We start from the raw sequence: 22,771 nt of genomic DNA, 5'->3' as shown, positions 1-22,771 counted from the left end.
AATCGCTCTCTTAAGGTCATGCCACAGCATTTCAATCGGGTTGAGGTCAGGACTCTGACTGGGCCACTCCAGAAGGCGTATTCTGTGCTGTTGCAGCCATTGTTTTGTTGAATGACTTGTATGCTTTGGGTCATTGTCCTGTTGCATCACCCATCCTCTGCGGAGCTTCAGTTGGTGGACAGATGGTCGTACGTTTTCCTGCAAAATGTCTTGATAAACTCTGGAATTCATTTTCCCATCAATGACAACAATCCCTCCAGGCCCTGAGGCAGCAAAGCAGCCCCAAACCATGATGCTCCCTCCGCCATGTTTTACAGTGGGGATGAGGTTTTGATGTTGGTGTGCTGTGCCTTTTTTTCTCCACACATAGTGTTGTGTGTTCTTCCCAAACAACTCAGTCTTGGTTTCATCTGTCCACAGTATATTTTGCCAGTAGTGCTGTGGAACATCCAGGTGCTCTTTTGCAAACTTCAAACGTGCTGCAATATTCCTTTTGGACAGCAATGGCTTCCTCCGTGGTGTCCTCCCATGTACTCCATTCTTGTTTAATGTTTTCCTTATTGTAGATGTGTCAACAAAAATGTTAGCATGTGCCAGAGATTTCTGTAGGTCTTTAGCTGACACTCTGGGATTCTTCTTTACCTCATGCAGCATTCTCGCTGTGCTCTTGCAGTCATTTTTACAGGACGGCAACGCCTAGGGAGAGTAGCAACAGTGCTAAACTTTCTCCATTTGTAGACAGTCTGTCTTACCATGGACACATGAACATCAAGGCTTTTGGAGATACTTTTGTAACCCTTTCCAGCTTCATGCAAGTCAACAATTCTTGATCGTAGGTCTTCTGAGAGCTCTTTTCTGCGAGGCATGGTTCACATCAGACAGTGCTTCTTGAAACCAGTAAACCCAAAACAGGTGTGTGTTTTTTAAGGGCAAGACAGCTGTCAGCAACAAATCCAATATCATCACACTGATTGGAGTCAAGGTTGGCTCACTCCTGGCTCCAATTAGCTCTGGGAGAAGTCATTAAGCTAGGGCCTCACATACTTTTTCCTCCCTGCACTGTAAATGTTTACATGTTATGTGCAATTAAACCATGGCAACATCTAATGTTTGTGCAGTATTATGTTCAGCGGACTGTGTTCTTCTATTGTTGTGACTTAGATGACATTCAGAGCACATTTTATGCCCAATTCATGCAAAACTCCACATAATCCCAAGGGGTTCACATACTTTTTCTTGCAACTGTATATCAGGGTGTGTTTCTTCCCCACATGAGAGCTGGGATGTCCAGCAACATTCATCTAGAAGACATTTCCCACACTTATTATTATACAGTATTTATAAAGCGCCAATAGTTGGCTCAGCGCTGTACATTACAAAGGGGGACACAACATGTGATAGAACAATACCAATACAATGCAAAACATGAGGGGATCGAGGGCCCTGCTCTTTCGAGCTTACAATGTAGGAGGAAGGGGATGGTGGCACAGGAGGAGATAGCTGTGGAGGATGGAGTGGTAGGAAGAGTGGAGGAGGTCGGCAAGTTAGCAGGGGGTAGGGTAGGCTTCCCTGAAGAGATGGGTTTTCAGGGTGCGCCTAAAGGAGAGGAGAGTAGGTGATAATCTGATGGGTTGGGGCAGGGAGTTCAGGAGGATGGGTGACACCCTGGAGAAGTCCTGGAGGCAGGCATGGGAGGAGGAGACCAGGGAACTAGAGAGAAGGAGGTCTTGTGAGGAGCGGAGTGTGCGTGTTGGGTGGTACTTGGATATTAGGTCAGTGATGTAGTTCGGGGCAGTATGGTGGACAGCTTTGTACGTCAGGGTTAGGATTTTGATCCGTTGCGCAATCAGAAGCCAGTGGAGGGATTGGCAGAAGGGGGTGGCGGAGACAGAGCGGTTGGAAAGGTGGATGAGTCTGGCAGCTGTATTCAGGATCGACTGAAGTGGGGATAGCCTGTGGTGAGGCAGGCCAGTGAGGGGGGAGTTGCAGTAGTCGAGTCGTGATATGATGAGGGAGTGGATGAGCTGTTTAGTGGTTTCTGGAGTTAGGAACGTGCGGATTTTGGCGATGTTGCAGAGGTGGAGTCTGCATGAGAGAAGGTGACCCACACAAATGCATGTTTAGAAACTCTGACCTATTAAAATGGATACATGCTTTATTAATAACATTAAAAAAATGTTGGCCTATAGAACTTAAAGCACTAATACACCTCCAGGGTTGTGTGGGACCCCTGATGTACAGGAAGACAGGACTTCAGAGAGGAACATTTCCCTCACTCAGGACAGCAGAGTGGCTTCTCCCTCGTGTGAGATCTCTGATGTCTGTAAAGATTGGAGTTCTGTGAAAAACATTTCCCACACTCAGGACAAGAATATGGCTTCTCCCCTGTGTGACATCTCTTATGTTTGTAAAGATATCTGTTCTGTGAAAAACATTTTCCGCACTCAGGACAGGAATATGGCTTCTCCCCCGTGTGAGATCTCTGATGTGTGTGAAGACGGGACTTCATTGAAAAACATTGCCCGCACTCAGGACAAGAATAGAGCTTCTCCCCCTTGTGAGATCTCTCATGTTTATGAAGAAGGAACTGCCGCACAAAACATTTCCCACACTCAGGACAGGAATATGGCTTCTCCACTGTGTGTGATCTCTGATGTGTGTGAAGATTGGATATCTGTGAAAAACATTTCCTGCACTCAGGACAGGAATACGGCTTCTCCCCCGTGTGAGATCTCTGATGATTATGGAGTTTGTACTTCTCTAAAAAACATTTCCCACACTCAGAACAGAAAAATAACTTCTCCCCCGTGTGAGATCTCTGATGTCTGCAAAGACTGGACTTCACTGAAAAACATTTCCCACACTCAGGACAAGAATACGGCTTCTCCCCCGTGTGAGATCTTTCATGCACCTTAAGCTCTGATTTATGCCAGAAACCCTTCCCACACTCAGAACAGGAATGTGGCTTCTCCCCCGTGTGAGATCGTTGATGTGTGTAAAAATTGGACTTCACTGAAAAACATTTCCCGCACTCAGGACAGGAATAGGGCTTCTCCCCTGTGTGAGATCTTTCATGCACATTAAGCTCTGATTTATGCCAAAAACCCTTCCCACACTCAGGACAGGAATACGGCTTCTCCCCCGTGTGGGATCTTTGATGTGTGTAAAGATTGAACTTCACTGAAAAACATTTCCCACACACAGGACAGGAATACGGCTTCTCCCCCGTATGAGATCTCTGATGACTATGAAGTTTGGACTTCACTGAAAAACATTTCCCGCACTCAGAACAGGAATACGGCTTCTCCCTCCTGTGAGATCTTTCATGCACATTAAGCTCTGATTTATGCCGGAAACCCTTCCCACACTCAGAACAGAAAAATAGCTTCTCCCCCGTGTGAGATCTCTGATGTGTGTAAAGATTGGACTTCAATGAAAAACATTTCCCACACTCAGGACAGGAATACGGCTTTTCCCCTGTGTGAGATCTCTGATGTCTGTAAAGATTGGACTTCAGTGAAAAACATTTCCCGCACTCAGGGCAGGAATATGGCTGCTCCCCTGTGTGAGTTATTTTATGCCTATTAAGACCAGATTTATAAAGGAACCTCTTCCCGCACTCAGTACAGGAGAAGCTCTTCCCTGTTGGAAGGCCGGCCCGGTCCCGCACAGTCTGAGGTTCCTCAGGATACGAGGAATCCGATGGTCCATCTACACTGGGTGGTGCCGGATGGACATTGGAGGGAGTCGGGTTTTCTCCTGGACTATACTCTGTGATGTCCTCATCTTCTACTTTCCAGTCTGGAGACAAAGTGAGACAATCCTCGGAGGTTTTCCTCATCTCCCGGCCATGGACTAAAATACAAAGACAAAGAGGATTACTAGACAGGAGCTGATTGGTTCCCCCAAACCAGGACTCCGCCCACATCAGGCAGCTTGGTCTCTGAGGAGCTTACAATTACACCCTCAAGGGAACTAGGAAATGGCTCCTCTGATCTCCTACCAGGTCATTTCTTTATTCATGGACCTTAGTCAGAGAGTGAGGAAACAACCAGAACTGTCTTTTATAGGAGGGACAGTGATGAGGGGATTATAGGACGAGGGTCCCCACCCCCTCTATCACTCATCGCCATCTTCCCAACACCAGAAGTACTGCACTTCCTTATTTAGTCCATGATTTAGTCATGAAGAACAGCGGGGCTGAGCCCCACCAGAGGTCAGGGAGTGAGGATGGGGGGAGAACAACCAAGATGAAGACTGGACTGATCCTGAAGACCACCATCATTGGGGTATTGACTCCTCCCTCATTATCACTTTCTGTTTAAGGGTCCAAAGTTGGAGGATGTTATCACATTATTATCACCATGTAAAAGTCTGTGCTCCAATCACATCATCCGATATAAAATGTCCAGCTGGGAGGAAATGGGGGGAACATTAATATAATACATAAGGGGGGATATGATCAACATGTATAATACATAAGAGGGATATGATCTCCATGTATAATTCATAAGGGGGGGGGGGTATGATCTCCATGTATAATACATAAGGGGGGATATGATCTCCATGTATAATACATAAGGGGGGGGATATGATCTCCATGTATAATACATAAGGGGGGGATATGATCACCATGTATAATACATAAGGGGGGATATGATCTCCATGTATAATACATAAGGGGGGGTATGATCTCCATGTATAATACATAAGGGGGGATATGATCTCCATGTATAATACATAAGGGGGGATATGATCTCCATGTATAATACATAAGGGGGGATATGATCTCCATGTATAATACATAAGGGGGATATGATCTCCATGTATAATACATAAGGGGGGATATGATCTCCATGTATAATACATAAGGGGGGGATATGATCTCCATGTATAATACATAAGGGGGGATATGATCTCCATGTATAATACATAAGGGGGGATATGATCTCCATGTATAATACATAAGGGGGATATGATCTCCATGTATAATACATAAGGGGGGATATGATCACCATGTATAATACATAAGGGGGGATATGATCTCCATGTATAATACATAAGGGGGATATGATCTCCATGTATAATACATAAGGGGGGATATGATCACCATGTATAATACATAAGGGGGGATATGATCTCCATGTATAATACATAAGGGGGGATATGACCTCCATGTATAATACATAAGGGGGATATGATCTCCATGTATAATACATAAGGGGGGATATGATCACCATGTATAATACATAAGGGGGGATATGATCTCCATGTATAATACATAAGGGGGGTTGCTGTAGGAAAGTCCTGGATTCTTTCTTGGATACACAGAATATAACTGGATATAACATTTATAGGGAAAGTTGATCCAGGGAATATCTGATTGCCTCTCGGGGGATCAGGAAGGATTGTTTCCCCTGCAGGAGCAGATTGGATTGTGCTTTTCTGGGTTTTTGCCTTCTGGTGGATCAGCTGTGGGTGTCGGATTATAACTTTTATTTTTATTGGTACAACTAGATGGAATGTCTGTTTTCAGCCAGACTAACTATGTAACTATGTAGGTCCCACACCGCTGCCTCCCATCTCCTGAGACTGCACTGTGACTTGGGTCTGAGACACTACAGACATATCCCTCCACCCGGCACAGCCAGCAGATAACAGAGAAGGTCCCCTGGAGGAGTCAGGCACAAGGCAGGAGACCCCAGTCACATGTCCTGGGTGCCTACATTATGCAATGCTTATAGGAAAAATCAACATTTTGCTGCCAGCTGAACCCCAGAACCTCCATAAATCCAGTCTAGAGACATAAATTGTGTCTGCAGCACAGAGAAGGAAGATTATCCGAGAGAAATCCAGGAATACAGGACGGGGAACACAGCTCAGGAAAGTGACCAGGGGATTACAGGCTGATATCACCCAGTCCCCGCCCTACTCTGGACCAATCAGTGAGCAGTATGGGTGGAGGAATGGATTTAGTGTTCATGACCCACCTGTGCTGATCTCTGTAGGAGTGTCCTCCTCTATAAATGTCCCCGTTATTCCATCCTCCTCCATAGACTGCTGATCATCCCTCACATACGCCTCTTCTTCTTCTGCTTTCACCTCAAATTCTATATCGATTGGATCTCCACTCTAAATCAAGGAAATGAGAGAAAATATCATCTGTAAAATTTAAGGTCACAAGGTCACATACACTTCCACATATCATCTCCACAAGTCCATGTTCTAGATGCTCAATCCCACCAACCTTGCAACAATGAGGGATGGTGTGACCTTCCTGTGTGGAATCCCGGGAATACAGAGGACGGGGACATCTCTCTGGTGGGTTCCCATGACTGGATCCATCTGTAGGAAACACACACACTGACTGAATCCATTGTTTCTATGTGTTTATCAGATGATGGGGGATCTAGGTGGATCCTCCGTACTGCTCTCTCCTTTACAATAAAGTCTCCTCTTACCCGGTGATGTGAGGGGCGGCTGATTGTCCATCATGACGTCCTTGTAGAGATCCTTGTGTCCTTCTAAATACTCCCACTCCTCCATGGAGAAATAGACAGTGACACCCTGACACCTTATAGGAACCTGACACACACAATGATACAGTCACCATCCAGACACATCCCTTGTCTGTTACTGGAGAATGTCCCAGAATTCCCGGCACCGCTCACCTCTCCTGTCAGCAGCTCCATCATCTTCTTGGTGACTTCTAGAATCTTCTGTGTCTTCTGTCTTGTAGGGATCAGGGATGGAGGAGGGGGGATGGTGATGGGATTCTGGATTCTCGAGGATCTTGTGGTCATACGATGAGATCTCCTTCTGGTGTCATTGTCGGTAGATTTCTTCATGACTCCTGTACAGTTCTGTGTTATACAAAGATCAATCTCACTCTCCCATAATCCCTCACTTCTATGGTCAGCTCTAGATTTATTCTCCAGGGATTGGCCACAATGTGCCGACTCAGCAAAGGACAGACATGTCCATCCAATGATATGATGACAATGGGGTCAGATTTATAGCTCCTTCTAGAAGTCATATAATAGAGTCACTAATGGTTTACTAGTAAGGCTCACTGACCCACCAGGAAATGTCACCCATGGATTTAGTGGTCAGTGGGCGTGGCATGCTGGTAATCATGGGTCTCCCTGATTGGACGAAAGCTGAGATTGTTCTCTTCTATAACCAATGCCGCCATCTTGTGCTATAACCAAATCTCATAGAGTCCGGACACTTTATGTATTCATAGTACTTGTGTGGATGTCGTTATTGATTACAGAACATCAGAAGACTTCAAGTGACTCTGAATCCCTCCCAGTGTACAGCCGAGTCAGATTTAACCCCTTCATTACACTCACCTCTCCAGTCAGCAGGCTGAGGATCTCCAGGGTGAGCTTCAATATCGCCTCATTTCGGGGAAATTCCTTCCTTACAATCTTCACAAAACCCAAAGTCTGCTGATTGTCCATCATGACGTCCTTGTAGAGATCCTTGTGTCCTTCTAAATACTCCCACTCCTCCATGGAGAAATAGACAGTGACACCCTGACACCTTATAGGAACCTGACACACACAATGATACAGTCACCATCCAGACACATCCCTTGTCTGTTACTGGAGAATGTCCCAGAATTCCCGGCACCGCTCACCTCTCCTGTCAGCTGATGGACCATCATGGTGGTCAGTTCCAGAATCTTCTGCTCTTTCTCCCTCTCAGGTATCAGAGAATGAGATGGAGGCACCATGGTGAGGCTCCAGGTTCTGCTCCATCCTCCTGAGATTGGCTCCCCACTAGACTTCTTCTTTACAACATAATCCTACAGATCAGGAGAAAAATAAAACAATATCAACCACCTGACATCATCTAAATGTGTGCAAAAATAAAATGGTCTATTGACCAGAATAGACAAGAGTGATGTCATGTGACCTCCCAGAATCCTCCTCACCTCTCTGGTCAGGTCTGTGTTTTATTAATAGAGATAAGAGTGATGTCATGTGACCTCCCAGAATCCTCCTCACCTCTCCGGTCAGGTCTGTGTTTTATTATCAGAGATGAGTGATGTCATGTGACCTCCCAGAATCCTCCTCACCTCTCTGGTCAGGTCTGTGTTTTATTAATAGAGATAAGAGTGATGTCATGTGACCTCCCAGAATCCTCCTCACCTCTCCGGTCAGGTCTGTGTTTTATTAATAAAGATAAGAGTGATGTCATGTGACCTCCCAGAATCCTCCTCACCTCTACGGTCAGGTCTGTGTTTTATTAATAGAGATAAGAGTGATGTCATGTGACCTCCCAGAATCCCCCTCACCTCTCCGGTCAGCAGGTAGATGATCTCCAGTGTGAGGTTTAGTATCTTCTCAGTCATGTGACTCCGGTCCTCCTCCATCCTCATTGGTGCCATCATGTGATCTATACAGGTCTCCTTGTAGACGGATAACTTTGGGAAATGAAAGTAAGAATGATTTGGATGGTATTGGTCACACAATAATAGGATGTGGATGTGAGGGGGGAATAAGGAGGGTTGCTGGACATTGAAGAACTACTCCCCCCATGGTAAGACATTTAGTTTGGACTGTTTAGTGTTTACTACAATTTTGAGGTCCGGGGACCCTTTTCTCTGTTGGGTTTGTTTGGTCTCTGAACTGGTTTGATGAGTTTTAGATCTGCAGACAAGGAATGATAAATCTGATCCTTCCTATGACTAGTTTGCTCTGAGGCAGTGCTGTGAGGTCAATGTCGGCTCATCATGCAGGGATGGTCACTTTACATCACCCGACGCCCGGGACATGTAGTTCTGGGGGCCGGGCAAGTATTGTGTTTAATCTTTATCCCTGCTGAGGGCAAGCCGCAGGGCTCTCCTTTCAGGTGCCAGCCTCTGCCACCCCGTGTGTGTGAACCTCTCCTGTACCTACTATGCTTCCCCGGCTCTGCTTGCCCATCTGTGGGCCCGGGTCAGCGGGTGTCGGTGGGTAGAGGGGATGGAGGAGAGCGGACATGTTCACTCCCTTCTTGTCCTGACCCAGAAGTGACTTTATGACAGATTTCCCGACCATCGAGGCCGGCAAAGAATGTAATGCGGTGCGATGTGCACTACATTACATCCAATGGAGTACAGGGGAGACATTGGGGGTCTTTTAGACCTTGGATGTCTCAATAAAGAGAACCTGTCATCAAGAGTCATCTCATAGAGGATTTTGTCCCCTTAAGCAAAAATGCTTTTTTTTAATTGTAAAGAATTTAAGTTACACCAAAGTACATAACTCCACCCCTTAAAAAATTTTGAGGCTCCCCACCCCCACATATATGCACACCCAAACATAAGAGCACACGCTGGAGCGCCTACACGTGATAACATTGATTGTGATACACGTTACATATCGCCGGTCACACCAGAATGAGAGGATAATTCTAGGAGCAGACCTCCTCCGTACTCTATACTGATGACCTAGAAGGGGCTATAAATGTGTCCCCTATAGATAATACCGGGGACTAAAGGTTGTCACCATTTCAGCACACACAACTTAAGGTTTGACATGTTGGATATCTATTTACTCGCTGCAACCTCGGCTTTTATATTTTTACACATAAATGGGTCATTTATTGCTTTTTTGTGCCCTGAAATCAGCTTAAGTGTATTTTTTAATGAAATTTTGCATTTCCTAGACTTTGTGATAATGTTTTGTGACATAAAATATTGGAACTGCCGCTATTTTATTCTCTAAAGTCTCTACTTTCAGAAAATCGATATTTTGGGGGTTTTGCGTCATCTTTAGGCCCAAAATTATTTTTTAAACGTGTGCAAAAAAATGCAAAAACGGCTCTGGGAGTGAAAGGATAAGCAGGACACTCCCCTTTCCTGAGGAGCAGCAAATCGGTTCTCATTACACTGCAAGGTCTCTCCCCTCCCTGCTAGTCCCCGGGTGCGGTGCTGGAGACAGGCGGGGGAGGGGAGGAGGAGATAAACAGCGCAATGTTACACATATTACACATTTGAGTTGCTATAAAGCCCCTTTCATTTTTTAAAGCCCCAAACATTCCTAAAACAGCTTCAAATTTATATACATTTGTTGTAAATAGGAAATAACATCTTATTACCTCCTCTGCTGCCACTTCCACCAACGTCTCCTCTATACCTCCTCCTGCCTCACCTCTCATCTGAAACTTCCTGTCTGTGCCTGACATCACTTCCTGTCTGTCCCTGACATCACTTCCTGTCTGTACCTGACATCACTTCCTGTCTGCATTCCATAGAGACTTCCTGTGTGAGTATAGGTGAGATCCCCACCTTGTGGAGTTCAGAGGAACTGCAGCCCTGAGATCCATCCCATAATCCCCCTTCCTGTATAATATGTACCTTACAGGGATACTACGGGAGATGAAACATTACTGAATAAAGGAAGAAGAAATAAATGTAACTCTTATGTAACCAACTGTTCAACAAACATCTCTTATTACATATAGAAAAGTCTTACAAACACAGAACACAAAATACAAATGTATAGCTAATGAGAGCGATCCCGCCAAACCTGATCCTTCTGGGGGGGACAATGCAAAAATATATATCAATCCACTCATAATGACATCATCTTCTGGGAGTGTCTGCACATCCATCCATTTCATACACATTTCACTGTCTCAGCAGATCCCCTGCAGCCTATTATCACCCATTTCCCTCTCTATGTCTCAGCAGATCTCCTGCAGCCTATTAGCACCCATTTCCCTCTCTATGTCTCAGCAGATCTCCTGCAGCCTATTGGCACCCATTTTCCTTTCTATGTCTCAGCAGATCTCCTGCAGACTATTAGTGCCCATTTCCCTTTCTATGTCTCAGCGGATCTCCTGCAGCCTTTTAGTGCCCATTTCCCTCTCTATGTCTCAGTGGATCTCCTGCAGCCTATTAGCACCCATTTCCCTTTCTACGTCTCAGCAAAATGGTGCAATTAAAATATTTACAGAAAAAGATGTAACAAAGATATAAAGAACAATAAAACAGCAGAGAAATAAAAGAAAGGAGTTCTGAAGGCAGAATACTTGCAATATCCTTGGTTTAGCAGAGTCCAATTGTCCGAACAAAAGGATTGCCTTGGCTCTCTAGTCTCCTAGATGGTTCCTGATTGATGTTACACGAGAGCTGTCTTCTCCAGGCTGTCAGTCTTTTTCTATCATATCAAAGGGGTGTCTCCTGAGAACAAATGACCAATCATGCAGTTTGGGGAGGGGTGTTAGGCGGTAACCAAGGTTATGACCAAATCTCTTCCAATTTCATACTAAGGTCAATAACCTCCAATAGGTACAGGCAGCATCCTAGCAACTGGCAGATTAATATTCAGAATTATATTCCAAACACAAAGATACCAAACATAGCGCACCCTTGTCACCCAGGAGGGAAGAGACTAATTAGAGGTTTACAGCCCTGGAGATGATCTATCTGTGTTTTATTTAGGATAAGAGATCCTGTTGACCTCCGTTCAGCTTGTAGCTATGCATTCCATGGACAAAGGGATGAGGGAGGACAGAAGGGAACATGGCTGAGACCTAACAAGATGGCTGTCATGTACAGCGTCCATGCCTCTGTGGCGCACATTCGTCACAGAAGGAGGTCCTGATTCCTCTATATAGATCTTTATATCACTAGAGGGGTCACCAGCAGGAGGAAGGAGGTCCCGATTCCTCTATATAGATCTTTATATCACTAGAGGGGTCACCGGCGGGAGGAAGGGGGGTCCCGATTTCTCTATATAGATCTTTATATCACTAGAAGGGTCACCTGCAGGAGGAAGGAGGTCCTGATTCCTCTATATAGATCTTTATATCACTAGAGGGGTCACCGGCAGGAGGAAGGAGGTCCTGATTCCCCTATATAGATCTTTATATCACTAGAGGGGTCACCGGCAGGAGGAAGGAGGTCCTGATTCCCCTATATAGATCTTTATATCACTAGAGGGGTCACCGGCAGGAGGAAGGAGGTCCTGATTCCTCTATATAGATCTTTATATCACTAGAGGGGTCCCCGGCAGGAGGAAGGAGGTCCCGATTCCTCTATATAGATCTTTATATCACTAGAGGGGTCACCGGCAGGAGGAAGGAGGTCCCGATTCCTCTATATAGATCTTTATATCACTAGAGGGGTCACCAGCAGGAGGAAGGAGGTCCTGATTCCTCTATATAGATCTTTATATCACTAGAGGGGTCATGAATCATGCTGAGCCCTCTCTGGGTAGTTATGTCTGAGACTGCAGAAGGACCCATGGCTGTTGAGACATCTGACTTGGTTGGTAATTGGTTTTCCATGTGCTCAAGGATTCTTTTGCAACCTCTGCACCATGTAAGACAAGGCAGAGATTGATTGACAGATGTCCCCTATTGCAGAGGCCTCCCTTTCAGACTCCATCATTGGCTGACTGGTACTGTCATGTACCTGATGGGGGACTGAAATGACAAGGTCGGCCTTACTTGTGTCACTAGCCCTGACCCCACTGAAAGAGGAACAGAGGGTGTCTAGGGACCAGGGGGACAAGAGCGCCAGCAGGTGTTGTTTGCAGCTCTTGCAGTTGGAGACTTTGGAAGACTGATAAACCTCCAATTGAGGCACAGTAGTGATATGCAGAGCTGGTATGGTAGATCACCAGGTGTGCACCAGAGCAAGGTAGGAAGCAGGCATGGGAGACAGGAGCAGTGTCATAGGAATAGCCGGGGTCATTAATGGGCGGACAGCAAGGTACCAAATCATAAGCAATTCAAAGTCAGGAGCAGAGCCGAAGTCAGGAACCAGTATCAAGCAGGGGAGTAATCAGCGTCAGGTCAGGAACAAGCCAGGTCAGCAACAAGGAAATCACACATAGGAACGAGCAAGAAACAGGGAACAGCTGAAGACCAGTCAGCACTCAGCACAGGCAAAGGCACCTTTTAAATAGTCCACCTGGAGCCAATCTTCACCGTGCATGATTGTGCATTTCTGTGCACATGCGCACGTCTAATCACCAGCCGTCTCACGGGAATTCCCTTACAGAGGGGTCACCGGGGAGATGAAGGAGGTCCTGATTCCTCTATATAGATCTTTATATCACTAGAGGGGTCACCGGCAGGAGGAAGGAGGTCCTGATTCCTCTATACAGATCTTTATATCACTAGAGGGGTCACCGGCGAGAGGAAGGAGGTCCCGATTCCTCTATATAGATCTTTATATCACTAGAGGGGTCACCGGCGAGAGGAAGGAGGTCCTGATTCCTCTATATAGATCTTTATATCACTAGAGGGGTCACTGGCAGGAGGAAGGAGGTCCCAATTCCTCTATATAGATCTATCACTAGAGGGGTCACCAGCAGGAGGAAGGAGGTCCTGATTCCTCTATATAGATCTTTCTATCACTAGAGGGGTCACCAGCAACCTCATTTAGAATACTGTGTCCAGTTCTGGAGACCTCACTTACATAAAGGTATTGATAAGACAGAACGAGTCCAGAGACGGGGAATACAAATAGTGATATCAGGAGAGACTTCAGGAACGTAACATGTCCAGTCTGGAGGAGAGAAGGGAAAGGGGAGACATGACTGAAACCTTTACATACAACAAGGGAGTGAAGAAGGTTCAGGAGGGCAGGATTTTCAATATGAAACCAAAATGAAGAACACGAGGACATGACCTCCAACTAACTGGAGGAAAGTTCACAACTAATCTCAGAAAGTATTATTTTACTGAAAGAGTAGTTGATGCTAGGAATACATTTCCAGTAGAGGTATTGAGCCAGAGACAAATCACAGAGATCATCACAATAGTACACAATTAATGGCTATGAATGAAAGCCATTCATTATGTACAACTGTCATGTGATCACTGTGATTGGTCATAGCAATCACATGGTACTGGGCTGGCCTGGTACAATGATCTGTCATCTGGTGGACACAGCAGGTGACATATCAAGATATAGCAGAGCCACTAGACTTGGAGGACTTCATATGATGTCCACTAGAGATGAGCGAAGTATTCAAAAATTCGATTCGACTGATTCGGCGAATTCGTGGAAAAATTTTGATTCAAGTCGAATATATTCGCTGTGAATTTAACTTAAAAAAGGGTGTTTCTAGGCTTCAGAGAGACTTAATATTAGTGCAGAACACTGTACCTTTAATTTAAATGCCCTTGGAGTCTGCTGGGGAAGAGAAATAATACTGTCAGTCAGTATGACATGCAGATGAGTGCCGTCGATCTTAGAATCACCGCACACTTCACTCATTTGGGCAGTCACGGGGCCAAAACCAGAGTGTGGAGCCACAGTGTGGCGGTGGAGGCAGCAGCAATGGGAGGCCATACAGCACCCTATGACAAAAATGGAAACCACCAGCAGTGTGAGGAGACCTGAAAGTGGCACATGGCAGAGTGTGGCGATGGAGACAGCAGCAATGGGAGGCCGTACAGGGACCCATGACACACTCTGGACCTGGCAGCAGCATGAGGAGGCGGTACAGGGGCCCATGACAGATTACGGGCCTGGCAGCAGCATGAGGAGTTGGTACGGGGGCCCATGACAGAATACGGGCCTGGCAGCAGCAATGGGAGGCCGTACAGGGACCCATGACACACTCTGGACCTGGCAGCAGCATGGGGAGGCGGTACAGGGGCCCATGACAGATTACGGGCCTGGCAGCAGCATGAGGAGTCGGTACGGGGGCCCATGACACACTCTGGACCTGGCAGCAGCATGAGGAGGCGGTACAGTGGCGCATGACAGATTACGAGCCTGGCAGCAGCAACTTGGACAGGAGGACGTTCAGCTTCTGCACCGTCGGGTGCGTGCTCGCAAACTGTTGTCTCTTGGAAACGGATTCCAAGAAAGACTGCTGACGGAATCCGTGAAGAGGAGTAGCAGGAGAAGGAGCATCTGAACGAGCGGAATATGCCAACAAGCGACAACAGGGGCCCATGACAGATTACGGGCCTGGCAGCAGCATGAGGAGTCGGTACGGGGGCCCATGGCAGATTAGGGGCCTGGCAGCAGCTATGGGAGGCCCGTAATCTGCCAGCACCCTATGACAAAAAATGGAACCCACCAGCAGTGTGAGGAGACCTGAAAGTGGCACATGGCAGAGTGTGGCGATGGAGACAGCAGCAATGGGAGGCCGTACAGGGACCCATGAGAGACTCTGGACCTGGCAGCAGCATGAGGAGGCGGTATAGGGGCCCATGGCAGATTAGGGGCCTGGCAGCAGCTATGGGAGGCCCTTAATCTGCCAGCACCCTATGACAAAAAATGGAACACACCAGCAGTGTGAGGAGACCTGAAAGTGGCACATGGCAGAGTGTGGCGATGGAGACAGCAGCAATGGGAGGCCGTACAGGGACCCATGAGAGACTCTGGACCTGGCAGCAGCATGAGGAGGCGGTATAGGGGCCCATGGCAGATTAGGGGCCTGGCAGCAGCTATGGGAGGCCCGTAATCTGCCAGCACCCTATGACAAAAAATGGAACACACCAGCAGTGTGAGGAGACCTGAAAGTGGCACATGTTTGGGGCATGATTCATGGCGGATTTAGTCAGTTGTGTCAGGAACTGGTGGTTTGAAATCCAGACTAATCCACGCCTGATTCATTTTCACAAACGTGAGTCTCTCCACACTTTGGGTGGACAGTCGTGTCCTCCGCGGAGTTGCAATACCTCCTGCCGCACTAAACACGCGCTCCGATGCCACGCTACTGGCCGGGCATGACAGCCTTTCAAGGGCAAATTCAGCTAGTTGGGGCCAAAGGTCAAGTTTCGTTGCCCAGTAGTCAAGGGGATTGTCTACCTCGGTTGGCAGGGTGCTGTCCAAGTAGGCCTAAGCCTGTTGTTTGAGGTCCTGCTCCAGGTCCACCTGATGCTGCTGCTGCTGCTGCTGCTGCTGCTGCTGCGGCTGGTTAGTAGTTTCCTCACTGCGCTGGTGAAGAAAGCTACTCATCATCGACTGCAGACTGAGGCAGCCGCTGCTGGTGGAGCTGCCACTGCTCCTACCACCCCACCCCTCCCCTGCTGCCATGGCAGCGGAACGCGAGCGCACAGGGCCCACAGTGTCTGAGGATGGACGTTGGCGCAGAAAGGCAGAGACCAACTGACTACATAGGTGGTTTTTATAGTACGTTATTTTGGCCTCCCTCTCAGCAGGTGTGAAAAAGGCCACCATTTTTGAACGGTAGCGAGGGTCCAACAAGGTGGACAGCCAAAAGTCATCCCTCTGTCTGATGGTTATTATTCGGCTGTCGCTACGCAAGCAACCGAGCATGCTATGGGCCATTTGTGCCAAGGAATGCGAGGGACTCCCTGCCTCCATCTCCACAGCATACTGCCACGGTGCGTCTGGGTCCTCTGTCTCCTCTTCCTCCTCCTCTACCAGATGCTCCTGCTTCTCCACTCCTGTCCACTGAGTGGAAAAACCACCCATTTCACTCAATAATTCCTGAGCACCAATGTCCTCCTCTACCTCCTCCTCTTCTTCCTGACCTGCCCCCACAGGGGTCATGTGGCGTTGAGATCTGTGCGCCACGTCTACCACACCCTGACCAGCCATTGTTAACAGCATTTGTTCCAGGACGTGCAACAGAGGAATGACGTCGTTCATCCCATAGTCCTGCCGACTCACGAATAGCGTGGCCTCCTCAAAGGGCCTGAGCAAGCGCAGGTGTCACGCATGAGCTGCCAATGGCTGACATCTAAGTTACACAGGGAGTACCTTTATCCGCTTTTAACATCAGGAAATCTGTGATGGCCTTTTGCTGTTCGTAAATGCGGTATAACATATGTAGGGTTGAATTCCACCTTGTTGCAACGTCACAGCATGAGGAGTCGGTATAGGGGCCCATGGCAGATTAGGGGCCTGGCAACAGCTATGGGAGGCCCGTAATCTGCCAGCACCCTATGACAAAAAATGGAACACACCAGCAGTGTGAGGAGACCTGAAAGTGGCACATGGCAGAGTGTGGCGATGGAGACAGCAGCAATGGGAGGCCGTACAGGGACCCATGAGAGACTCTGGACCTGGCAGCAGCATGAGGAGGCGGTATATAGGGGCCTATGGCAGATTAGGGGCCTGGCAGCAGCTATAGGAGGCCCGTAATCTGCCAGCACCCTATGTCAAAAAATTCAACACACCAGCAGTGTGTGAGGAGACCTGAAAGTGGCACATGGCAGAGTGTGGCGATGGAGACAGCAGCAATGGGAGGCCGTACAGGGACCCATGACAGACTCGGGACTTGGCAGCAGCATGAGGAGGCGGTATATAGGGGCTTATGGCAGATTAGGGGCCTGGCAGCAGCTATAGGAGGTCCGTAATCTGCCAGCACCCTATGTCAAAAAATTCAACACACCAGCAGTGTGAGGAGACCTGAAAGTGGCACATGGCAGAGTGTGGCGATGGAGACAGCAGCAATGGGAGGCCGTACAGGGACCCATGACAGACTCTGGACTTGGCAGCAGCATGAGGAGGCGGTATATAGGGGCCTATGGCAGATTAGGGGCCTGGCAGCAGCTATAGGAGGCCCGTAATCTGCCAGCACCCTATGTCAAAAAATTCAACACACCAGCAGTGTGAGGAGACCTGAAAGTGGCACATGGCAGAGTGTGGCGATGGAGACAGCAGCAATGGGAGGCCGTACAGGGACCCATGACAGACTCTGAACTTGGCAGCAGCATGAGGAGGCAGTATATAGGGGCCCATGGCAGATTAGGGGCCTGGCAGCAGCTATGGGAGGCCCGTAATCTGCCAGCACCCTATGTCAAAAAATTGAACACACCAGCAGTGTGTGAGGAGACCTGAAAGTGGCACATGGCAGAGTGTGGCGATGGAGACAGCAGCAATGGGAGGCCGTACAGGGACCCATGACAGACTCTGGACTTGGCAGCAGCATGAGGAGGCGGTATATAGGGGCCCATGGCAGATTAGGGGCCTGGCAGCAGCTATGGGAGGCCCGTAATCTGCCAGCACCCTATGTCAAAAAATTGAACACACCAGCAGTGTGTGAGGAGACCTGAAAGTGGCACATGGCAGATTGTGGCGATGGAGACAGCAGCAATGGGAGGCCGTACAGGGACCCATGAGAGACTCTGGACCTGGCAGCAGCATGAGGAGGCGGTATATAGGGGCCTATGGCAGATTAGGGGCCTGGCAGCAGCTATAGGAGGCCCGTAATCTGCCAGCACCCTATGTCAAAAAATTCAACACACCAGCAGTGTGAGGAGACCTGAAAGTGGCACATGGCAGAGTGTGGCGATGGAGACAGCAGCAATGGGAGGCCGTACAGGGACCCATGAGAGACTCTGGACCTGGCAGCAGCATGAGGAAGCGGTATATAGGGGCCTATGGCAGATTAGGGGCCTGGCAGCAGCTATGGGAGGCCCATAATCTGCCAGCACCCTATGTCAAAAAATTCTACACACCAGCAGTGTGTGAGGAGACCTGAAAGTGGCACATGGCAGAGTGTGGCGATGGAGACAGCAGCAATGGGAGGCCGTACAGGGACCCATGAGAGACTCTGGACCTGGCAGCAGCATGAGGAAGCGGTATATAGGGGCCTATGGCAGATTAGGGGCCTGGCAGCAGCTATGGGAGGCCCATAATCTGCCAGCACCCTATGTTAAAAAATTCTACACACCAGCAGTGTGTGAGGAGACCTGAAAGTGGCACATGGCAGAGTGTGGCGATGGAGACAGCAGCAATGGGAGGCCGTACAGGGACCCATGAGAGACTCTGGACTTGGCAGCAGCATGAGGAGGCGGTATATAGGGGCCTATGGCAGATTAGGGGCCTGGCAGCAGCTATGGGAGGCCCTTAATCTGCCAGCACCCTATGTCAAAAAATTCAACACACCAGCAGTGTGAGGAGACCTGAAAGTGGCACATGGCAGAGTGTGGCGATGGAGACAGCAGCAATGGCAGGCCGTACAGGGACCCATGAGAGACTCTGGACCTGGCAGCAGCATGAGGAGGCGGTATATAGGGGCCTATGGCAGATTAGGGGCCTGGCAGCAGCTATGGGAGGCCCTTAATCTGCCAGCACCCTATGTCAAAAAATTCAACACACCAGCAGTGTGAGGAGACCTGAAAGTGGCACATGGCAGAGTGTGGCGATGGAGACAGCAGCAATGGGAGGCCGTACAGGGACCCATGACAGACTCTGGACCTGGCAGCAGCATGAGGAGGCGGTATATAGGGGCCTATGGCAGATTAGGGGCCTGGCAGCAGCTATGGGAGGCCCGTAATCTGCCAGCACCCTATGTCAAAAAATTCTACACACCAGCAGTGTGTGAGGAGACCTGAAAGTGGCACATGGCAGAGTGTGGCGATGGAGACAGCAGCAATGGGAGGCCGTACAGGGACCCATGACAGACTCTGGACCTGGCAGCAGCATGAGGAGGCGGTATATAGGGGCCTATGGCAGATTAGGGGCCTGGCAGCAGCTATGGGAGGCCCTTAATCTGCCAGCACCCTATGTCAAAAAATTCTACACACCAGCAGTGTGAGGAGACCTGAAAGTGGCACATGGCAGAGTGTGGCGATGGAGACAGCAGCAATGGGAGGCCGTACAGGGACCCATGACAGACTCTGGACCTGGCAGCAGCATGAGGAGGCGGTATATAGGGGCCTATGGCAGATTAGGGGCCTGGCAGCAGCTATGGGAGGCCCATAATCTGCCAGCACCCTATGTTAAAAAATTCTACACACCAGCAGTGTGTGAGGAGACCTGAAAGTGGCACATGGCAGAGTGTGGCGATGGAGACAGCAGCAATGGGAGGCCGTACAGGGACCCATGAAAGACTCTGGACCTGGCAGCAGCATGAGGAGGCGGTATATAGGGGCCCATGGCAGATTAGGGGCCTGGCAGCAGCTATAGGAGGCCCATAATCTGCCAGCACCCTATGTCAAAAACTTCAACACACCAGCAGTGTGAGGAGACCTGAAAGTGGCACATGGCAGAGTGTGGCGATGGAGACAGCAGCAATGGGAGGCCGTACAGGGACCCATGACAGACTCTGGACCTGGCAGCAGCATGAGGAGGCGGTATATAGGGGCCTATGGCAGATTAGGGGCCTGGCAGCAGCTATGGGAGGCCCTTAATCTGCCAGCACCCTATGTCAAAAAATTCTACACACCAGCAGTGTGAGGAGACCTGAAAGTGGCACATGGCAGAGTGTGGCGATGGAGACAGCAGCAATGGCAGGCCGTACAGGGACCCATGAGAGACTCTGGACCTGGCAGCAGCATGAGGAGGCGGTATATAGGGGCCTATGGCAGATTAGGGGCCTGGCAGCAGCTATGGGAGGCCCTTAATCTGCCAGCACCCTATGTCAAAAAATTCAACACACCAGCAGTGTGAGGAGACCTGAAAGTGGCACATGGCAGAGTGTGGCGATGGAGACAGCAGCAATGGGAGGCCGTACAGGGACCCATGACAGACTCTGGACCTGGCAGCAGCATGAGGAGGCGGTATATAGGGGCCTATGGCAGATTAGGGGCCTGGCAGCAGCAATGGGAGGCCCGTAATCTGCCAGCACCCTATGTCAAAAAATTCTACACACCAGCAGTGTGTGAGGAGACCTGAAAGTGGCACATGGCAGAGTGTGGCGATGGAGACAGCAGCAATGGGAGGCCGTACAGGGACCCATGAGAGACTCTGGACCTGGCAGCAGCATGAGGAAGCGGTATATAGGGGCCTATGGCAGATTAGGGGCCTGGCAGCAGCTATGGGAGGCCCATAATCTGCCAGCACCCTATGTCAAAAAATTCTACACACCAGCAGTGTGTGAGGAGACCTGAAAGTGGCACATGGCAGAGTGTGGCGATGGAGACAGCAGCAATGGGAGGCCGTACAGGGACCCATGAGAGACTCTGGACCTGGCAGCAGCATGAGGAAGCGGTATATAGGGGCCTATGGCAGATTAGGGGCCTGGCAGCAGCTATGGGAGGCTCATAATCTGCCAGCACCCTATGTTAAAAAATTCTACACACCAGCAGTGTGTGAGGAGACCTGAAAGTGGCACATGGCAGAGTGTGGCGATGGAGACAGCAGCAATGGGAGGCCGTACAGGGACCCATGAGAGACTCTGGACCTGGCAGCAGCATGAGGAAGCGGTATATAGGGGCCTATGGCAGATTAGGGGCCTGGCAGCAGCTATGGGAGGCCCATAATCTGCCAGCACCCTATGTCAAAAAATTCTACACACCAGCAGTGTGTGAGGAGACCTGAAAGTGGCACATGGCAGAGTGTGGCGATGGAGACAGCAGCAATGGGAGGCCGTACAGGGACCCATGAGAGACTCTGGACCTGGCAGCAGCATGAGGAGGCGGTATATAGGGGCCTATGGCAGATTAGGGGCCTGGCAGCAGCTATGGGAGGCCCTTAATCTGCCAGCACCCTATGTCAAAAAATTCAACACACCAGCAGTGTGAGGAGACCTGAAAGTGGCACATGGCAGAGTGTGGCGATGGAGACAGCAGCAATGGCAGGCCGTACAGGGACCCATGAGAGACTCTGGACCTGGCAGCAGCATGAGGAGGCGGTATATAGGGGCCTATGGCAGATTAGGGGCCTGGCAGCAGCTATGGGAGGCCCTTAATCTGCCAGCACCCTATGTCAAAAAATTCAACACACCAGCAGTGTGAGGAGACCTGAAAGTGGCACATGGCAGAGTGTGGCGATGGAGACAGCAGCAATGGGAGGCCGTACAGGGACCCATGACAGACTCTGGACCTGGCAGCAGCATGAGGAGGCGGTATATAGGGGCCTATGGCAGATTAGGGGCCTGGCAGCAGCAATGGGAGGCCCGTAATCTGCCAGCACCCTATGTCAAAAAATTCTACACACCAGCAGTGTGTGAGGAGACCTGAAAGTGGCACATGGCAGAGTGTGGCAATGGAGACAGCAGCAATGGGAGGCCGTACAGGGACCCATGACAGACTCTGGACCTGGCAGCAGCATGAGGAGGCGGTATATAGGGGCCTATGGCAGATTAGGGGCCTGGCAGCAGCTATGGGAGGCCCTTAATCTGCCAGCACCCTATGTCAAAAAATTCTACACACCAGCAGTGTGAGGAGACCTGAAAGTGGCACATGGCAGAGTGTGGCGATGGAGACAGCAGCAATGGGAGGCCGTACAGGGACCCATGACAGACTCTGGACCTGGCAGCAGCATGAGGAGGCGGTATATAGGGGCCTATGGCAGATTAGGGGCCTGGCAGCAGCTATGGGAGGCCCTTAATCTGCCAGCACCCTATGTCAAAAAATTCAACACACCAGCAGTGTGAGGAGACCTGAAAGTGGCACATGGCAGAGTGTGGCGATGGAGACAGCAGCAATGGGAGGCCGTACAGGGACCCATGAGAGACTCTGGACCTGGCAGCAGCATGAGGAGGCGGTATATAGGGGCCTATGGCAGATTAGGGGCCTGGCAGCAGCTATGGGAGGCCCTTAATCTGCCAGCACCCTATGTCAAAAAATTCAACACACCAGCAGTGTGAGGAGACCTGAAAGTGGCACATGGCAGAGTGTGGCGATGGAGACAGCAGCAATGGGAGGCCGTACAGGGACCCATGACAGACTCTGGACCTGGCAGCAGCATGATGAGGCGGTATATAGGGGCCTATGGCAGATTAGGGGCCTGGCAGCAGCAATGGGAGGCCCGTAATCTGCCAGCACCCTATGTCAAAAAATTCTACACACCAGCAGTGTGTGAGGAGACCTGAAAGTGGCACATGGCAGAGTGTGGCGATGGAGACAGCAGCAATGGGAGGCCGTACAGGGACCCATGAGAGAC

At 49.5% G+C, this 22,771-nt stretch overlaps 1 protein-coding gene across 1 annotated transcript in view; it reads right to left on the bottom strand.

Annotated features, from left to right (window-relative positions):
* Positions 1–1,440: 1,440 nt before the first annotated feature.
* LOC149462495 (uncharacterized) overlaps positions 1,441–22,771 on the bottom strand; it is an 83,774-nt gene continuing 62,443 nt past the window's right edge. The window contains exon 3 of the mRNA XM_089676834.1: positions 1,441–3,556. Within this exon, the coding sequence (XP_089532960.1) occupies positions 2,273–3,556 (1,284 nt within the window). The 3' untranslated portion in view covers positions 1,441–2,272. The remainder of the gene's footprint in view (positions 3,557–22,771) is intronic.

This window comes from Staurois parvus, unplaced genomic scaffold (genome assembly GCF_062004578.1).
Source record: "Staurois parvus isolate SC_StPar_1 unplaced genomic scaffold, SC_StPar_1.0 ptg000174l, whole genome shotgun sequence".
Lineage (NCBI taxonomy): Eukaryota > Metazoa > Chordata > Amphibia > Anura > Ranidae > Staurois > Staurois parvus.
Note: the sequence above shows the minus strand (reverse complement) of the source record. Positions and strands in the feature narration are given on the sequence as shown.